This window comes from Cyprinus carpio, chromosome B20 (assembly GCF_018340385.1).
Source record: "Cyprinus carpio isolate SPL01 chromosome B20, ASM1834038v1, whole genome shotgun sequence".
NCBI lineage: Eukaryota > Metazoa > Chordata > Actinopteri > Cypriniformes > Cyprinidae > Cyprinus > Cyprinus carpio.
Window position 1 is genome coordinate 20,914,495 of NC_056616.1, and position 18,856 is coordinate 20,933,350.

General features: G+C 37.8%; 4 protein-coding genes and 1 pseudogene across 10 annotated transcripts in view; 3 read left to right on the forward strand and 2 right to left on the reverse strand.

Moving 5' to 3' along the window:
- Positions 1-5,649, forward strand: part of LOC109055566 (nuclear receptor coactivator 1-like) — a 50,586-nt gene extending 44,937 nt beyond the window's left edge. For all 5 annotated transcript variants that reach the window (XM_042746602.1, XM_042746606.1, XM_042746603.1 and 2 more), the window contains one exon: positions 962-5,649. In XM_042746602.1, coding sequence (XP_042602536.1) covers positions 962-1,129 — 168 coding nt within the window. In that variant the 3' untranslated portion in view covers positions 1,130-5,649. The remainder of the gene's footprint in view (positions 1-961) is intronic.
- Positions 5,237-7,483, reverse strand: LOC109055564 (putative peptidyl-tRNA hydrolase PTRHD1). The gene is made up of 2 exons (XM_019072755.2): positions 7,224-7,483; positions 5,237-7,017 (listed from the first exon to the last, which is right to left on the reverse strand). Exons 1-2 carry the CDS (start codon positions 7,431-7,433, stop codon positions 6,847-6,849), a joined length of 381 nt encoding a protein of 126 aa, XP_018928300.1. The 5' UTR covers positions 7,434-7,483; the 3' UTR covers positions 5,237-6,846.
- A 790-nt stretch (positions 7,484-8,273) lies between these two features.
- On the reverse strand, positions 8,274-10,106 carry LOC109055575 (annotated as a pseudogene).
- A 664-nt stretch (positions 10,107-10,770) lies between these two features.
- Positions 10,771-13,748, forward strand: LOC109055565 (costars family protein ABRACL-like). Its single transcript, XM_019072758.2, has 3 exons — positions 10,771-10,910; positions 11,700-11,768; positions 12,664-13,748. Exons 1-3 carry the CDS (start codon positions 10,844-10,846, stop codon positions 12,846-12,848), a joined length of 321 nt encoding a protein of 106 aa, XP_018928303.2. The 5' UTR covers positions 10,771-10,843; the 3' UTR covers positions 12,849-13,748.
- A 439-nt stretch (positions 13,749-14,187) lies between these two features.
- LOC109080245 (headcase protein homolog) lies at positions 14,188-18,856 on the forward strand. Of its 3 annotated transcripts, none has more exons than XM_042747389.1 (5): positions 14,188-14,614; positions 16,033-16,062; positions 16,148-17,278; positions 18,152-18,306; positions 18,396-18,856. In XM_042747389.1, exons 1-5 carry the CDS (start codon positions 14,458-14,460, stop codon positions 18,558-18,560), a joined length of 1,638 nt encoding a protein of 545 aa, XP_042603323.1. In that variant the 5' UTR covers positions 14,188-14,457; the 3' UTR covers positions 18,561-18,856. The 3 variants fall into 3 exon arrangements, with proteins under 3 accessions (XP_042603323.1, XP_042603324.1, XP_042603325.1); XM_042747391.1 differs by having other exon boundaries at positions 14,494-14,614; positions 16,028-16,062; XM_042747390.1 differs by lacking the exon at positions 16,033-16,062 and having other exon boundaries at positions 14,195-14,614.

Sequence of the window (18,856 nt, forward strand, 5' to 3'; positions counted from 1 at the left end):
ATTGAGATATCTTAAAGGGATAGTTCAAAGAAAAAAAAAAATATATATATATTTAGTTTATTTAGAAATGCTGGCAACAAGTTGAAGTAAAATGTTAAACTAAAAGTTTATTTTTTTATTTTATTTTAATTCATGTTTATTTTTTCAATTATTGAAAATGTTTTTTATTATTTTAATTAATGAATAATAACACCGTACACTACCATTCACAAGTTTTGGATCTGGAAGATTTTTTTTTAACGTTTTTGAAAAGAAAACAAATGTAGTACAAAAGGTTGCATTTGATCAAAATTACAATAAAACAGTTATATTGAGAAATATAATTACAATTTAAATAACTTTTTAACAGTATTCTAATATATTTTAAGATGTAATTTATTAGGGGTGCACGATAAATATCGGCCGATAATTAATGCACATCTCGTCAGTAAAGCTGGTTCTCTAATCAGCGGTAAATTCCATCAGGTGCATGATTTCACATAGAGCAGCTGTTACTACACAGAGCCGTTGTTAAATGACAAGCTGCGCAAATCAATGGTGATAATGAACTTAGATTTGCGCAGCTTGTCAGTTTTACTGACCGGCTTTACTGACGAGATGCACATTAATTATCGGCCGATATTTGTCGTGCACCCCTGTAATTTATTCCTCTAATGACAAAACAGAATTTTCAACAGCCATTACAACAGTATTCAGTGTCACATGATCCTTCAGAAATCATTCTAATATGCTGATTTGGTGCTGAAAAAACATTTCTTATTATCATCCATGATTGAAACTGTTGTGCTGCTTAATATTTTTGTGGAGACCATGACACATTTTTTTCAGGTTTCTTTGATGAATAGAAAGTTAAAAAGTTAACTGTCAATTTTGTTCAACTTAAAGCATCCTTGCTGAATAAAAGTATTAATTTCTTTTGAAAATTAATACTTTCCCTTTTCCATTCATTCCCATTTCTCAGGTACAGCAGGTTCAGGTGTTCGCTGATGTACAGTGCACGGTAAACCTGGTGGGCAGTGACTCCTACCTTAACCAGTCGGGGCACATTGGGTCCCAGAAGGGCCCGAGCGGCACCCCCACAGCCCAGTCTCAGCAGAAGAGCCTCCTCCAGCAGCTCCTGACCGAGTGAGCCGCCCACCGTCTGCCAGAGGACTGTCTCCACATGTAGAGATTTTTATTCTTCACCTTTGGTTTCTATACAGTATATTTGCAGGGTCGGTGTCTGGGCCCAGGCTTGTGAGGTTTCATAGCCGTTCGACAGAGTGCTCATTCCTGGTCACCTTTTTAAACGTCTGTTTCCGGAAAGGAGAAAAGATCACGTTCCAGAATTTGCCAAGTCTGTAAAAAAATAAATAAAAAGGACCTGCTGCTTCAGCCGTCTACACGTCCTGTCAGTCAGGCCAACGTTGCAGTGCTTCTTGGAGAGCAAGCGCAGCAGCTGAGCTCGGATTGGTCGGATTGGAAACTGGGACAGGCTGTGTTGCTATGTTCATGGTATATTGCTCAGTTTCAGCTGGATCTGTGACTGATAGGCTCTCCTCAGCAGTGCCTGATGGGAGGAATTTCCCACCTCTTTTTATTTGTTAGTCTGTTCTGTTTGTTGTCTTTTTTTTTTTCATTTGTTTTACTCTGTTATCGTTTTCAGAACAAGCATTGCCAGGATGGGAGACAGCTCTGTAGTGTGTATCCGTCTGCTGCAGGCTTTCCTGGCAACACTGTTTTGAAACAGCAGACGTTTTTTAACAATGTCCTACACATTTCCCCCCTCAGCAGCTGTGAATACGAGCCACTTAGGGTCAACTCAGCCTATCAGTGTTGTTTAAGGCGATGTGTTGTGCAGGTTGGTATTATTGTACAGCACAAATGGACAAAGTTGGGACAAGCTCACACTTTGTAATTTCCTTTAAAACCAAAACATCATCAAATTACAGGCAACTCTTGTTTCGAATGCATCAATTTAACACCAGTTCCTTTTTAACGGCTTTGAGAATCTGTAATGTCACTCTTTGTTATTTCAAAAAGTAATCATCCGGGTGGGGGGGGGGTCTTGCGCGCTGTCATGTATTGAGGTAAGAGAGACTCGAATTTTTTTTTTACAATTGATATTGGTTATCGAACACCCCGATAAATGTTACAAACCCTCTGTTGCATTGCACGCAGGTGCAAAAATGTAGATTGTACATTGATTTTCATTATACAGTTGAGTGTTTCAAGGATGCTCTTCAAAACCACAGGTGCTCTCTCCCGACTGGAGGAGCGAGGTGTTGTTTCGCCCAGCATCCGCACCGTCATTTGACTGCTCATGAGACTACTGTTGCCCAGTCAGACACTGTTCATCAGAATTATCCTTTGTTCATTTAGCTACTAGTCATCCCCGATCGATTCGACCTAAACATTCGCTAGTTTACGTGAAACGTACTAATTGAAAACCAAATTCTTTTTATATATCAAATTGGCACACCCAGAAAAAGACTCGCTGTGGTCGAAATTGTTGTCTCACCATGTGAGCCCAAGGTATTTCACAGATCGTGCAACAGAATTGGAGCACAGCTCGAAATCGTATTTTCGTTCTCCTTTAATTAAGTGTTCTTTTGTTCGTGACTCACTTTGTGGAGTTTAAGTGCCGTGTCTTTGTGCGTGTGCCCTGTATACAAAGAATGGCTCTTTTTCTCCATTGCTACACCAGCTTAGATTGTCCTTACCGAAACAAAAAATCTAATTTTGTGAAGCAGATTCTCATTCATCTACGAAATTCAGCCGGCAGTATATACTGTTGAGATTGAGCCAATTTTTGCTATGTAAATAGACATAGATGTCGTAATTAATCATTTCTGCCCTTTTCTTTGGGGAACAGGCAATCCTGTATAGATAAAATGGTTTTTATGCAGTGGATAAGATTCATTTAATGAACCCTACCTGTCATCACTACCGTGTTTATGCCAAATATACCAAACTAGCAAACAGCGCCTATTAATAATGTTTTTTATGGTTTTGTTTTCTCATTTATAACGGCTCTCACAGTCAGTACACAACATCAAGGTACAATAGAACTATTCAGAACCTGGATTATCAAAGTATTGTGTATATAACAGATAAATGTGAATATGTATCTGTTCAGAATCAACAAAATGTAGTGCTCCGAGTTTGTGGTAATAACTACTTGCTTCCATTTTTTTTCTTCTTTGTTTTTGAGATGTGTATGGCTGTCTGAAAGCGTGTATGTGTGTGATTAATACTGTATATCTGGTGTTTAAAATGGAAAAACAGACAAATGTCCTGATTTTGATTTTCTTTTTATCTTTTTTTTTAGAATACCTGCAACTTTTCCTGTGGGTGTTGAGATTGCTCTATATGTGAGAATGGTTTAGCGACTGCTGAATGTGACTTTGCTGAGGGAGAAACAGCATGGACTGGCTTTTGTACGGGTTAATTAAAAAAAAAAAAAAAAAAGGCCATATTATTTAATTTCTCTGTTGTCAAAGTTTAAACAGCTCTGACAAAGTGGAACCTTGGTTTGGGAACAGCACCGGCTTATTGTTGTGGGGTTTTCGTCAACTGCCCGATGTAGTTTTTGCCATGTGTAATCGCTCTGAAGACAAGAACGCAAATATGACCAAAGCTTCAAGATACTAAAAGATCCATATCATATGCAAGGTTCATGCAATTGGACAAATGTAGCATCGAGTATAGGCGTCCCATATAACACTACCATTTTGTCTGTACTTTTTGGACATTATTTCTCTAGCTGGTTTGATTATTTTCAAAGACGTTCAGTAGCGAATTTCTTCAGACGTTCCCCCGTTGCTACTGATCTACCAAACATGCAAATGCCTCTTCGGGACAAACTTCAGTCACTGTTTTCAGGAAGACAGATTTCTAACTGCTAGCTATGCACCTTTAGAGGTTACATGAAAAGCATTTAGCTTTTGTTTTAAAACTGACATTCAAAATGGATTATTGCTTTGAATGCAGGTTTCCAGCAATGCATGCTAACAAATATCTCCTGTTTTTCCGCTATTTAGTTTTTTAACTCAAGGATATACATTATTTGTAGTTCGAAACAAGTGGTTTTGAGCTACTCGGGCTGAAAGCGAGAAAACCATACTGATGCAACTATACTTAGATATTTGACTTTATTTAGCTGGATTCTTTATACCAAATTTGAGGTGCCTCTTGTACATATTTTCAGCATAGAGGACTGCTCCTCACCATTTGATGAACGTTTTCTTGTTTATGAGGATTTTCTTATACTGACCTTTGTAAGACTTTTGCTGTATTTTACATGACGTTTTTTACTAAAAACTTAAATGTACCAGGAACTTGCAAGGAATACAATCTAGTTTTGCACTTTATACATGAATTACAAGGAAAGAGGCCATGTTTAAATCAGACTATAGCATCACATTCTGGAAAACAAGAAAAAAGACGAAGACAAAAACATATACCCCCTGAATGTATTTTCTCTAAGTGAAATGCCATTTCAAGTTCCTCGGAAAAAAATCAAAACGCGTCTCAGGTTCTTCAGGAAGAACTTGGCTTGTCAGGCCCTCACCATTGGATCCCTTAACAGAGCAGGGTAGTGGAGCCTTTGCTACATGAGTGTTTTTTCTGCTGCAGAACCATAGATCTAACTATGCCTATCTTCTTCAGGTGCTCCACCTCCCCTTTGCCCCGTCCTGTTAGCCGGCACGCTTCTGGCTTTATCTTTTGAAGACATTCCTCATCGAACTCTGCTTTCTGCTCCTGGTGGTCTGTATCGTAGTTCAGGCCCCGCACGCTCAGTGCCAAGTGCTGAGAACCATTTATGCAAACTCTTACAATCTGCATTTCCTCATATCATAGTATAGAATCCTGCGTATTGACCACCACACACTCTCCTCGTCATTCAAATGTCATCTCTACATGGTATCATCTACAGTAGCTACTGTTTACCTGAGATTTTTCGCATATTGTAAGTGCTGCCTTATTAATATAAAGATATTAGTTGTACTGGTGAAGGGAAGTCATGTGTTTGTAGCTCCACTGAAAAGGCGCTCGTTCTTTCAAGGCAAGGTTCCACTTTTCACCTGTAAAATTAATATAAATAAACAAATATATATAGATATATACATTTTACTCATTTTGTCCAGTTTTGTATAATGCTTGTGAACTTTTTTTTTTCTTAAGAGGTATCATTGCAGCTGTGTGTGGGACATTATGAATGAAGATGTATCTGGGAGACTTCTGCATGTTTTTATTTTGTTTTAGTTTTTTTTCTCTATATCCAGGTTTATCTGGAGAATCCTACCTTTCTTAGGACGTTGTAGACAATCAGTCACATGCTGGGTCCAGCACCTGCAGGATTGTCCTGTGGGCTGCAAAACTGTGTTTCGCATCTACTGAATCAGTCTTATTTTTCTTGTCCATTTCATGGAATTATGTGGCTGCTCAAACTGAGATTTGAAGTTTACACACACACACATATGCATACACCTACACTCAGACAAACAAGAAACATTCACTCACACCTCGTGCATATGGCCCCTTTGTTGCTTTTCCAAGGTGAAGATACATACCTTGAAGGAAATTATGCTTTGACTAACAAATCTCTATAACATCCATGAATGTGAGAATGCAACACATTGCAATAAAGCACCATGTAAAAAAGGACTGCAAGTGCCATCTTTATATCTAGGGAATGGAATCGTAAGCTATTTAAACTGTTCAATTAACCGTTGCACTAATTATTGTTTTGATGAAACAATACTTGGAGATACAGTACAAAAAACTTAATGTGTAATTTTTTTTTACTGTACTTTGTGATGAACAATCAGTCGGGTAGTTCTTACTAATCTTAAGAAAAATATAACACCTTCTTAGTTAACAGAGTCTGATATTAATGATTTAATAAGTCATATTACATGAGATTAATAGAGAGAGTGTTTGTAATTTACTAAATTGTGTTAAAGAGTGTTTGTAATTTACCGACTCGCAAGTCATTCACTCGAGAATCGAACTTGAGTTTTCACTATATAACCTTTTGATATACAATGAACCTGGGGGGGAAAAAACAATGTAACTTTTTGATTCACTTAAAAAGAACCGACTCGTAAGGTTCTTTCGTTCGAGAATCGAGCATCACTAGTCAGGATGTAACTTCATGATTCGTTAAAAAGAACCGGCTCATTTGAATCATTCCCTCGAGAATCAAGCTTCACTGGTCGCGATGTAACATTGATTCACTAAAAAGAACCGGCTCATTAAGTCATTAACAAGAAAATCGAACTTTGTTGGTCACCATGTTATTTTTTTTTCTTCCCCAAAAATACAAACGGTTCATAAGGCTCTTTTGTTCGAGAATCCAAGGTAAAAAAGAGTCATTCTCTCAAGAATCGAGCATCACTGGTCGCGATGTAACTTCCACACTGCACACATGAACCTTAACAGTCCATAATTACTAACCCACCAGCACATACGTCTTAGTTTAAACTATTAATTTTTTTAAAGTATACATATTTCAAAAGCCCTTTCAATAAATTTAATTAAAAAAACTAACAAACAAAAAAACATTTGAGATTATTTCAGATTCCATTGTCGACACTGATGAAATTTATTACCCAGACTGATCACAATGCAGAATAAAGACATCCAGTGTTCATTTTAGATATTAAAGAACTTACATTTCTAACACAACTTCAGTGAGTAATCTTTTGCCACATAGATAAATCAAGACAAAATGTGGATTTAAACCAAAGATGTGATGTTAAGGCTGTTTTAGCAGCTTCGTTCAGCCAAATTCCATTCTGACCACTCTTTGTGTTTACATTGTTCAGTTCATTCCAGAATATGGCACAATTCAAACAGAATTCACTTGAAAAGCTTGAACTTTTTTAGAAATGGCTGCACAGTCTCTTTAGGGTAGGGCTTCAATGCCAAACATGTGGGGATATCCTCTGGCTGCTCCATCCACAGTTTATGTGCAATGTCTTTTTCACGTAGAGTACTGGAAAGAGTGTTGAGAGATGCCTCATCTGGTGCCTGTGGAGGGAAAAATATAAAGTGTACATATATATAATAACTTAATGAAAAAAAATCTTAATTATTCATTCATTTGTCACTTGTGAGTCTGCTAATGGCTTTGATAGTATTTGTCAACCATAAGAAATCGAAGACTACTATATAATCCAAGCCAGCAGTGCAGGAACAGAAGCACATGGTGCATGTGATGTAATTGCAGTACTAACCTGCAGCACTACTTTGTGCATGCTGTCCAGTTCTGCCAGATATTCCTGAGTGTCAGGGTCACTGTAGTGTAAATGAATGGCAGCAGTGGCCGCGTGACAGGCTTGAGTTATAACCGCCCCTAAAGGCCATGATAAAGTGTGTATCAGGTCTGATCGGACGATCACATACTGGACTAAACGCCGGGAAGTACCACTGCTCGGCGTTGCCATTTTATTGAATGTGAAAAGCCTGACCGGAAATGACACATAAGCGGGTTCATGTTTACGTTCCGGGTTTATTTCCTTACTGAATTTTTTTGACTGGACGCCCTCTAGTGGTTGTTTAAGGACTCTGTTCATTAATGTTTAAATGCATATAATAAAGATGTTTTTACCTTTATCTCACTAGGTTTCCTGAAATATGCGTTACTTATTTAGTCTTTTGTGCAATATAATTTGAACACATATACGCTTTTTCTGCAGAATGAAAAGCATGCTCTATGCATTGTTTTGAATTTCAAATTCTTGGGATAATAAAAACGTGTATTTTTAAGTGTTTTTCTCACATGTCTGAGGCAAGGTCCTCTCTACAGGTTTATATATATATATATATATATAAACTGCTGCTCACAAAATATTTCCAGTATATTTTAATAAATCTTTATCAGGATAGCACAGCTTTCCCTGTATAAAAACATTGTAAACCAGCCCATGGTTTTGTGGTCTTGGTTGGTCTTCCAGTTATAGTTAAGTAAAACTAAACCCATAAAACAACATGTTACTTATAATAAACATATAACAATTGTTAACTTATTTCATTTTCACTTATTGCAAAGGCAACACTTTTGTTTAGTTTAACTTGGTGTATTAAAATAAACATCAAATAAAGACATATTAAAAACAGTAAAAATGACAAAAATGAACAAAATCTTATTAAAATAAAAACTATAAAAATAAAAAGTTATTTAAAATATCAATAAACACCGTAATAATATAAAATAACCAGATTGGGAGACCAGTTTATACAGTATAATATTACTTAAAAGTATAAAAAAAGAGAGGGAGACAACAACTGTAATTTTTTATAAAAAGGTTTGAATGGTTGCTATGCCATTTTATTTTTTCCAAGACATACAGTGATCAGTCTTAACTTTATCCTAATATTCATGTCCTGCAGTGTGTACCTGCATACATCTAATTTCACACCTAAAAAAGTAGGTCTGGAATGTTCAGCTCAGCTCAATTTAGGTTCAACTCTTAAAATCATCAAAATGAGCTGATGCCCATTGCTCGTCTCATTTTCTCAAATCTAAGCCAGAACGTCAAAAGACTAGGGAGCCTGGGAACAAAAACAGAGTTAAAATAACAACACAAGACAATAAAACTTTAATAAACTCAAGTAATATCTAAAATCATTATATCATTCTAAACCAAGTTGGTAGAAATCCTTTGTAGAGGGAAAAAAAACCTTCTTTTCTCACTGACTGAACCAGACAGTCAGTAGAAGACTTGTAGAGAAGACCCCTGCAACAGAATTGTAAAAATAAGTTATTATAACAAAGTTAAATAATGTTCTTGCTTAACTACACAAACACACAAAACTAACCTTCCATTTGAATCCCGTGGCTGGTTCATTACTCTAGTTTTCAGCACATCAGCTGGTGTTCTCATAATAGCTGCAACCAATCCTGAGCATATGCTATACAAATGTTTTGGAACAAACTGTTCAACATGACATTTATGATCTATGTCAACATTAGTAGTCTAACAGAATTTCACCTTGCCAATCCAGGACAAATGCTGTTGTCTGGTATGGAGGTGTTTCTCAGTACAAAGTGCTTTACGGTATCACATGTTATGAGATCTAAATGTAAAATAAAATGAAAAAAATATTTGACGTATGCAAAAGTGCAGATGCCAATAGATCTCTAGAAGTTTTGACTACTGTACCTCCTAAACTGACCAACGCAGCTCTCTGAACACTGGGAACCCATCCAGCCCAAAGGCCTCGTATTCCTCCCTCTGCTATGATCTTCATAAAAGCATGTACTCTGTCAGTTAAAAAACAAACAAACATTCAGAATAAGTACAGGAATGAATTAAAGGAATAGTTCACCCAAACATTTACTCATTCTGACGGCACCCATTCACTGCAGAGGATCCTTTGGTGAGCAAGTGATGTAATGCTGAATTTCTCCAAATCTGTTTGGATGAAGAAACAAACTGCATCTTGGATGACCTGAAGATGAGTACATTTTCAGCAATTTTTAATTTTTGGGTGAACTATTCCTTTAAGACTATGCCTCGGCGGCTTCCCTTCCAGACGGCGCCTGCCCTCCATTTACATCTGAACCTTCACTAGATCTGTTGGACTAGCGATGAACTGGCCCAAGGCACCTGATATCATGCAGCCGATCACTGCTTTCCTATACACATCACAGAACACATGCTGATTCCATCTATTTAGACTTTAATCACTGTCCTGTTTCATATTTCACAGATGTTTCTCTCACCAGACTGGACAAATGCCATCTTCAGATCTTCCCAAGACTGTTCATAAGCCAACATCCTGCCACATGAATACACTAAAGTCGAAGAATTCCAAAGGTCAGAAGGGGATTCAAATACATGCATTTAATAATTCAGACAAGTATTATTCCATACATGCATATAACTCAGTTTGTTAATAAAGCTCATTGAAATTAACATTCTACCTATATGTCTGTAGATAGCTGGTGTGACCCCTTGCCACAGTTTCAAGGGCCCCTTTTCTAGCACTATACCCATAGCTTTGCTCAGCAAGCCCCTGTATTTTGGAGGTGGTACACTTCCACCATGCTGTCGGGAACTGCCTTCACCCTGTATCTGAAGTCTGGTTTTAGTAAGCTTCAAAGGGAATGTGACAGAAATAAAAATTGTATTTTATATATATATATATATAAAACCACACGGAAAACATGCACTTTAAATCAACTCTTAGAATATGTATGTCGCCTATTATTTTTTTTTATATTTTTTATACATTCATATATACACAATATTATATTAACGTCGAATTGTCGAATACACAAAAATAATTTAATAAACTCATTGACTACAAACCGAGCGTCACCGTAATAGCAGTAATCAGCAATAAATTGCTATTTACTGCCACCTGGTGTCTAATAAATGAAATTTCATATCTCAAACATTTATGGATGGACAGCATTTTCATGGAATGTTGCTGTAAATGTCGATTATATTAAATAAATTATTACTTGTATTATTTACTCATCAAACTTATAAAAAAATTAATCAAATTTGCGTGGGCTATAATTTATTTTAATTGTCAAAACAAGCTATAGAACAAAGAATTAGGCCTGCATTATTAGAAATACAGATGTCCATAAAAGCAGCCGTTTAATCTGTTATGTCAGTATCTTTTACATATGTAGCACCAAATAAATTAGCTTACGGCCAGAAGCTCTTAAAAACTGTACATTTTGTTGCTATGCATCACTCAGCGCCATACAATTAGGGGGCCTGCCATTCCAAGTGTATCCAAAAATTCACTTTAGGTTAACAAATTACTTTGTAACCACTAGGTTAATCTAAAGAGGGCCGTTTAATGTGACGTCACACACACACACACAAAGCCATCTATGGTAGTGCTTTCTCATTTCAATCAGCCTATAGTCAGCAGAGCGGCGGCACGAAACCACCACAAAGGTAAGTAGGGTGATCATTTTACCGCTTTGGATTTATTTATTTTTTTATTTTTTGATTATGTTAATGAATTATTTATCCGAATACATGTTTTCCCAGTGTAGTTCTGGATTAATAATGAGTGCAAGCCTCTTTGATGCGGCGTGAATAGATTTACGCACAAAAAGTGTTTGTTATTTGTTTATATATGTGTGCTTTAGGGAATTAAATCTGTGTGCTGATAGAATTCAAATTATATGCGATTCACAATTCGCTTTAATACAATATTTCACACATTTCTTTCACTTTTAGTGTTCCGATTCCTACTTCCGCATTGCTTGATCAAATGATAATCCTCGTGCTCCGTGAAAGCCGTGCTGCCGTTTGTTAATTACTCCTCATAATGTTCAACCTACGGTATGGTTTTAACCATGCGAGCCACACGTATTATTTTCTTAATCAAAATTCAAGATGATTAGTGATTATAGTCTTTAAATGGTCAGCATCTGCAATAAACCGGTAGGGTGCGGCGTTGCAATTCTCAATTCGCCCAGAGAGGGCGCTAAATAAATCATACAAAGTGAAGAATGAGTGTCTAAATCAGTTAAGCGATTTATTCAGCATGTTTATTGTTGTAATCCACGTAAGAATGCTCAGTAAGCTTTAAACGAACTATTATTAGTTATTCCAGTTGCATACTCAAACTTGAATCAGCATTGCTTGACCCAAAGGTGGCTATAGTCTCAGTATATCTTTAAGTATTTCAAAGACAAAGTAAGCCTTTACCGTATTAACATACATGTATACTTTCAGTGACAAAAATGAATGTGGAACATGAAGTTACACTGCTCGTTGATGAGATTCGTCGACTGGGCAGTACAAGTAAGTTGTGCTATTTGTGATCAACATCATTGTTAGGGATAAAGTCTGCATGAGGCCACCGGTGAAAATGATTATTTTTTTGCCTATTTTCCCCATTACAAATGATAAATTAAAATTGTCACAAATTTGCTTATTGGTTTGGAGGCCTAGATATAATGCATAAACTTAATATTTATTCTACACCATAACAGTTCTCCAAAACATTTCTAAGAAATTAGATTTTGTATTTCAAACTTCCATATCTAAAAAACATACACTTGGTGGCTAAAAGTAATTACGATTTTTAATGTTTTTGAAATAATTATTTTATGCTCACCAAGGCTGCATTTAATTGATCAAACATGCAGTAAAACATTAATATTGTGAACTTTTACCATTTAAAATAACTGTTTTCCATTTTAATATATATAAAAAAAAGTCATTTACAGCCATTACTTCAGTCTTATATACTTTAATATATTGTATATTATATAACCTGTTGAAATCTACATTAATTTACATGCATGTACTAAGAAGGCTTTAAACATCATAATTTACTAACAATGCAGGTCTTCATGCTTCTTTAGATCAGGAGTTCTGGATAAATAAGAGCAGTACTGTTCATTCTGAAATTCCGAGTCCTTATATCAGATGTTTGTTTTTTCCGTGATGATTTTAGGTGCACGTTTAGTTTCTATTTGTTGACATACTGTACTATACTCTCAATACTCTACGGTGTTTACTCAAACCAGGCTAATGATTCCTCATACTACTCGCTTTTGAGATTTGCTAATTCTGATTCTATATTGTTTTGGTGCTTTATTAAGTACATAGCCTACTGTAAATGTTAATTGGATATTCAGGGTTGTTATTAAATGATTTAGAGCGAACCTTGACCATTCTCACTGTCTCACAGATGCAGATGGGAAGATCAGTGTCAAATTTGGAGTCTTGTTTAATGATGACCAATGCGCCAACCTCTTTGAAGCTCTGGTCGGAACGCTGAAAGCGGCCAAGCGAAAGAAGATCATCACATTCGAAGGGGAGCTCTTACTGCAAGGAGTTCACGACAACGTTGATGTCATATTACTGCAGGACTGAATCTAACAGTCTTTTCCTAACCCAAGTAAAAAATACAAATGTGTTTTTGACATGTCATTGCTACATTTTGATATGGAAATATACTTGAGAATGTAACATTTTATATACTGGATTGGAATATTTTTATACAGCAACTTTTTCTCTCTCAGGGGAGTGATCTGCACACAGTTTTTTTTTAAAGTAGCAATCTTCCCTGTTCAATCAGCTCAACAGCTAAGAGTTATAGTGTGCATGATCATGTTACTGGTATTCTGGGTTTTGATCAATTCATCATATAGTGTTTGAAATGAATATCCACACAGGTTAATATCAGTTTTACAGATTATACCTCTGATGTCCTACTCTGACTGTATACTGCATAATTGCTGTCTTTTACTGTAATCATGAGGTTGTTTGTTTGTAGTACCATTACTGTGAAATTGTTCATTTCAGGCATGGTCATTCAGGTTATATGTGCCATAACATCTCAAAGGCTGGTAAACATAAATAGTAAGTAACATTTATCTGCTGTATGATTTTCTAAATTAAAATGTTAAAAAAAAAACAACCAAGTTCAACAAATCATCTGAACCGTTCCAGTGTGATGTTGTTTTATAAAAGCAAAAACATCCCCATATTATACTTGTGCTATTCTCGTTATGTCTGTACAAATGTTATAAGGCTCCCAATGGTGCAGTTTGTGCCATTTCAAGCTCAGGAAGACCTTAGCATGATCAGCAATATGAAATAAAGACTTCAACAAATAAAATAGAGGGGGGTATGTTTATAACTTTGTACTGGGTCATTACATGGATTATTTTTAGTGTGTATTTGGGTTTCTATGTTGCTGTCTTTCTTGTGATGCTTCATCTGCTTCTCAAATGGCTGGAGACAGTGCAATAAACTGTTATATAAATAAAAGAACTCCAGTTAAGACACTTTTTTTATCTTTCAAATTTATGAATGTTTTTGTCTTTGAATGAGCCCAGTTAAAATGTACAGATTTTGACTTTTTGAAAGGCATTTGTACGTTAAATGGTTCTTAGTTTGGAGAACTGAAAAAACTTATTTAATATAATTTACAAAAATGTTCCAGATGGTACAGCTTCTCTAAAGCACATAAAAGGTTCTTTGAGGACCGTAAAATGGGTCTCCAATGAAATAAGGCTGAAAAAACATTTTAGGTTATCGATTTAAAAAAAAAAATCTCATTTCGAATAGTCTTATCTCGTTAACAGTATGATTATTTCTTGTAAAGCCTTATGTGGCAAAGGACGTATGACTTAAATAATTTTAGCAGTGGGTCGATTATTTGCTCGGGACTCCCTCTTAGGTCTGTGCTATTAATAACTCTGAGCTCCGGGTCTGGATCAGAGATGGAGGCGGGGCCAGAGGAACATTCTCTCTTCAGAGCAGGAATCAAAACAAGAGAGGGACACGCCTTCTTCATGGTGTACCTCTGCTGTCAAGACTGCCTGCACAAATCTGGAGGATGATGATCGAACTGTAACATCTGCATCCCCCGTGCATTCCGATTCGCAGTGGATTCGTCAAGCACCCTCGACATGATATCCGCACAAATGCTCGGTGGCGGTCGCTGACAGGCTGCATTCATACTGAGCGCACCATCATGCCCAACCAAAAAAGCAACAAGGGGAAGAGAAATAAACGCACGAACAGTAGCGGGGACGAGCAAGAAAATGGAGCCTCTGCGCCTGCGGTTACAGGAGGAACTGCCTCGGTGTTGACTGGAGCGACAGCGGGTCCGCCGAGCGACAATAGAAGCGGTAAGAAGAACGTCACTTCAGTGAATGTTCTACCGAACGCTACGTTTCTCTGAACGTGCGCGCGTGAGCGTTACCTTCCTTTTAATGTTCTCTCACTTGCGGCAACTTGTTTTGTGCGCGTCATCACCATCAGAATTGTTACGACATTGGCTGGAGATTTCCGTGTTTTCACTTATCGTCCTGCACAAGGTGGTTGCGTAGGCCTTGTTCAAGGGTAGATGCACTTGGCATGAATTGTATGTGATTTGGAGATCAGTGTTGTTTAATGACAGGTCGTATCACCCTAATGATGTGCAGTTAGAGTGTTTAATAATGCATAAAATGGCTTTGGCTCTATCTTTGAGTGGCAGCTATGAATAATGGAATATTTACAGCAAGAGGCTGTTGAATATTAGGGCACAGGTAATATTTAGTACTACAGAATGGTTATTACCATTTATTGACAGATAACCCCATTAAGTTTTAGACAAAAATAGTTCAGAAAACTTTACGCAGGTCAGAAGTAAAAAATCTGGACTGGAACTATTTGTATGAGTGGAGCGGATCGACAGGGCTGTTGCTAAACGCGTTAGAAAGTGCTTTAATCATCTGACTCCACTCCATGTTTTCACTTTAACGCGCTCAGTGAGAGAAACCCAGTCAGAGCGATTACTGAGCCAGATAAAAAAAAAGAACATTTTTTGTTGCTGCAACTGAAATTATACAACTTTGCTTAAGTGCACGAGAGAAAACACATTGACGCAGTTTTGTCACTCTATACAGTACTTACATAGTCTGGATGGAAAGGTAGTGAACAATAAGAATTCACAGAAAAGCAGCGCTGTCCTATCAAATTTGAGGAATGGGGCTCTCTGTTGTATAATTGTCTTTCCCTGTCTCTCATGAGACACACATTCAGACTTCATTCACAGGAGTGTTGCGTAATATTTGTTCCTTTTGTGTGGGATTCGCACCCACAGAGTTATCATAAATAGAAGTGATGTACTGACATTGAACATTCTGCCAGTGAAGCTGCTTGAAGTCTATAAATAGATGTTCCTTTATGAATTTGGTGAAGGTTTGCTTTATTCAAATTTTTCTCATGTTATTTTTCGGGTTTACGTTTTAATTCATTCATTCATTTTTACAGTAGAATACAAGACATTGAACCCCATGCAAAATAACATTAAATTATTTAATTACTCTTTTTTTGTGTGTGTGTCTAAGGCATTTACATTACATATATTTTACCTTAAAGAAACAGTTCACACAGAAATTTAAATCCTCACCCTCATGTTGTTCCAAGCTCTTTTTTTTTTCTTTCCTGAGATACAAATGAAGATGTTAGGCAAAATGACAGCCTTAGTCACCATTCACTTTCATTGCATCTTCTTTTCACCTATGTTCTAACATTTCTTTTTCTGTTCCACTGAGGAAAGAAAGTCAGTCAGGTTTGAAACGACATGAGGGTGAGTAAATGATGAAAGAAATGTCATGTGAGCTATTCCCTTGCATTAAGCCTAAATTAATATAACATGCCATTGTGTTTGGCAGAGGCTCCATGTGCCACCCCATTAGTGTGCAGTCTGGGCCGTCCCATTGACCTTGAGAAGGACGACTACCAGCGTGTGGTGTGCAACAGTGAACTCTGCCCCTACGGCAATTGGATGCACCTGCAGTGCTTCTATGAGTGGGAGAGCAGCATCCTGGTGCAGTTCAACTGCATCGGCCGGGCCCGCAGCTGGAACGAGAAGCAGTGCCGACAAAACATGTGGACCAAAAAGGGCTACGATCTGGCCTTCCGCTTCTGCTCCTGCCGCTGCGGCCAGGGACACCTGAAAAAAGACACAGACTGGTACCAGGTGAAACGCATGCAGGATGAGCGCAAGAAAAAGGTGCCGGAGAAAGGGAGCGGGAAGCCCAGCAGTTTTGCCTCTGGAGGGGGCGCTTGCGGCGGAGGTGGTGCTTGTGGCGGAGTTGGTCCGGAAGCTGCCGATGAGCCCAAGAAAGGGAAATCATCTGCAAGCCATAAGCTAGCACACCGCGGCTCCAGTCAGGAACTGTCTCGTAGACAATCGGCAGATTGGCAGAACTGTCAGGAGAGATGTCACGCTGGTCTTCTCAATGCTGCCAGTGGGATTTCCCACGGGCCCCGCTCCCCTTGCGAATCCCCCGCTCAGTCCCCTCCATCGGGCTTCTCCTCCTACTCCCCCCAGTCCCTTAGTGGCCCGCGGAGTTCGAGGCACCTGGGCGAGTTTCTTAAAAACGCGGTTCATATGGAAGCCCACAGGAAGCATTTGCTGTCCGGAGGTGGTGCGGCACGTGGTGGGGCTCAATATGAGCAGGGAGCCCCCAACATGTGCCTCCCTCGGCTTTCTCCCGGAGACAACCCTGTGCAGTTCTTGAGGAGGCTGGATCTTTCTGAGCTGCTCATGCACGTTCCACGCCACAAGCTCAACACCTATCATGTGCGAATGGAGGACGATGCCCAGGCCGGGCAGGGAGAGGATCTCAGGAAGTTCATCCTCTCTGCACTCAGTGCGAGTCACCGCAATGTGGTGAACTGTGCCCTCTGCCATCACACCATGCCCATCTTTGAGCAGTTCCCTTTAGTGGATGGAACGCTGTTCCTGAGCCCTTCACGCCATGATGAGATTGAGTATGATGTACCTTGCCATTTACAAGGTGAGCAAATCCACTATTCACACTCAAAAGGGGCTGATTTTCATTTACTTTTCATATTAAAAAAAATAAAATATTAGTGTGGAATGTGTTATTGTGCATCAGTGGTCCATATACTTCTAGAGTTTATTCTACATGTAACAAAAATGTTACAGAGTTAAAAATTTAATTCTAGTTAAACTTAATTACATTTTCATTAATTTCAACAAGTTTCAGTTAATGCAAACTTCCTAAATTATTTCAAGTATGAACATTATTGTGTTATTTTAAGCTTGCTCAGTTACTTTAATAACATCAATGCTTAAGACAAATCACTTACATTTATTCATTTGGCAGACTTGCATTTTTGTGCATATTCGTGCATTTTTGTGCATTTTGTCAAAATCAGTATCAGTTATTGCCAGTTTTTTCATAGAGTCTCTTTTGCCCTGGTTAGAAAATAGTTTTTTTTTGACTTTTTTGGAAGATTGCAGGCTCACTGTTAATGGTTGATATAGCAAGAACAGCAAAAACTTTTCCATTCCCAGCTTTCCATTTTTATTAAATAACACAAGCTGAGACAGTTCATAAACTGTGCATGATGATAATTTTTACCACAGCAAAAACAATTCAAGCACCATTAAGTAGCATTTGAGAATGAAATGTGACTGTCATTGAAGACTAAATCAAGGTTTTGAGCAAAGAACCAAAAACATCAATTACTTTGAGTTGATTGGGAATAGAGCGAATCCTTTTCTTCTTCTTATAAAGAAGCAAAACAGCTGTGACAGATAATAATGCTTTGATCATGGCGTATCATTAAAACCCTATTAGAATATATTTTCATTAATTAGAGTCTAATTGCAGTTGAAAAGGCTTTTCTGTTATGTTCTAAAGGGAGACTGATGCACCTTTATGCCATCTGTGTGGACTGCCTGGAAGGGGTGCACAAAATCGTGTGTATAAAGTGCAAGTCCAGGTGGGATGGAAGCTGGCACCAGCTGGGCACAATGTACACATACGACATACTGGCTGCATCACCATGCTGCCAGGTAATCAGTTTGTTTCTGCTCATAAATTATATACTTTATATACTTTATAAGTTCTGTTTTAAATGCACTACCACTCTCTGTCTGCCCAGGCCCGGCTGAACTGCAAGCATTGTGGGAAACCTGTCATAGACGTACGTGTGGGCATGCAGTATTTCTCTGAGTACAGCAATGTACAGCAGTGTCCTCACTGTGGCAATCTGGACTATCACTTTGTAAAGCCATTCTCCTCATTCAAAGTTCTCGAAGCTTATTGACAAAAGTTGCATTTGCATGCTAGTATTTTCCCCTGTTTTTTCTATTGATAGAATTACTTATTTTGGGCTCTTGTCGACACTTTGTGTGGAATCAAAGCATATGATGCTGATCGACGGAGAGCGTGTCTTTTATTAAGAGAAAGAGGGTGTGCTTTTGCATATATTCTAACGCCATCCTTGAAATGTTTGAGCTTGCATTTAAAAAACAAAGCAACAATACTGTGACAAGTGAATGTATCTCTGTATGCCAAATTTGCTCTTTTGTACAAGAAAACAATAAAATGCATAAAAGGATA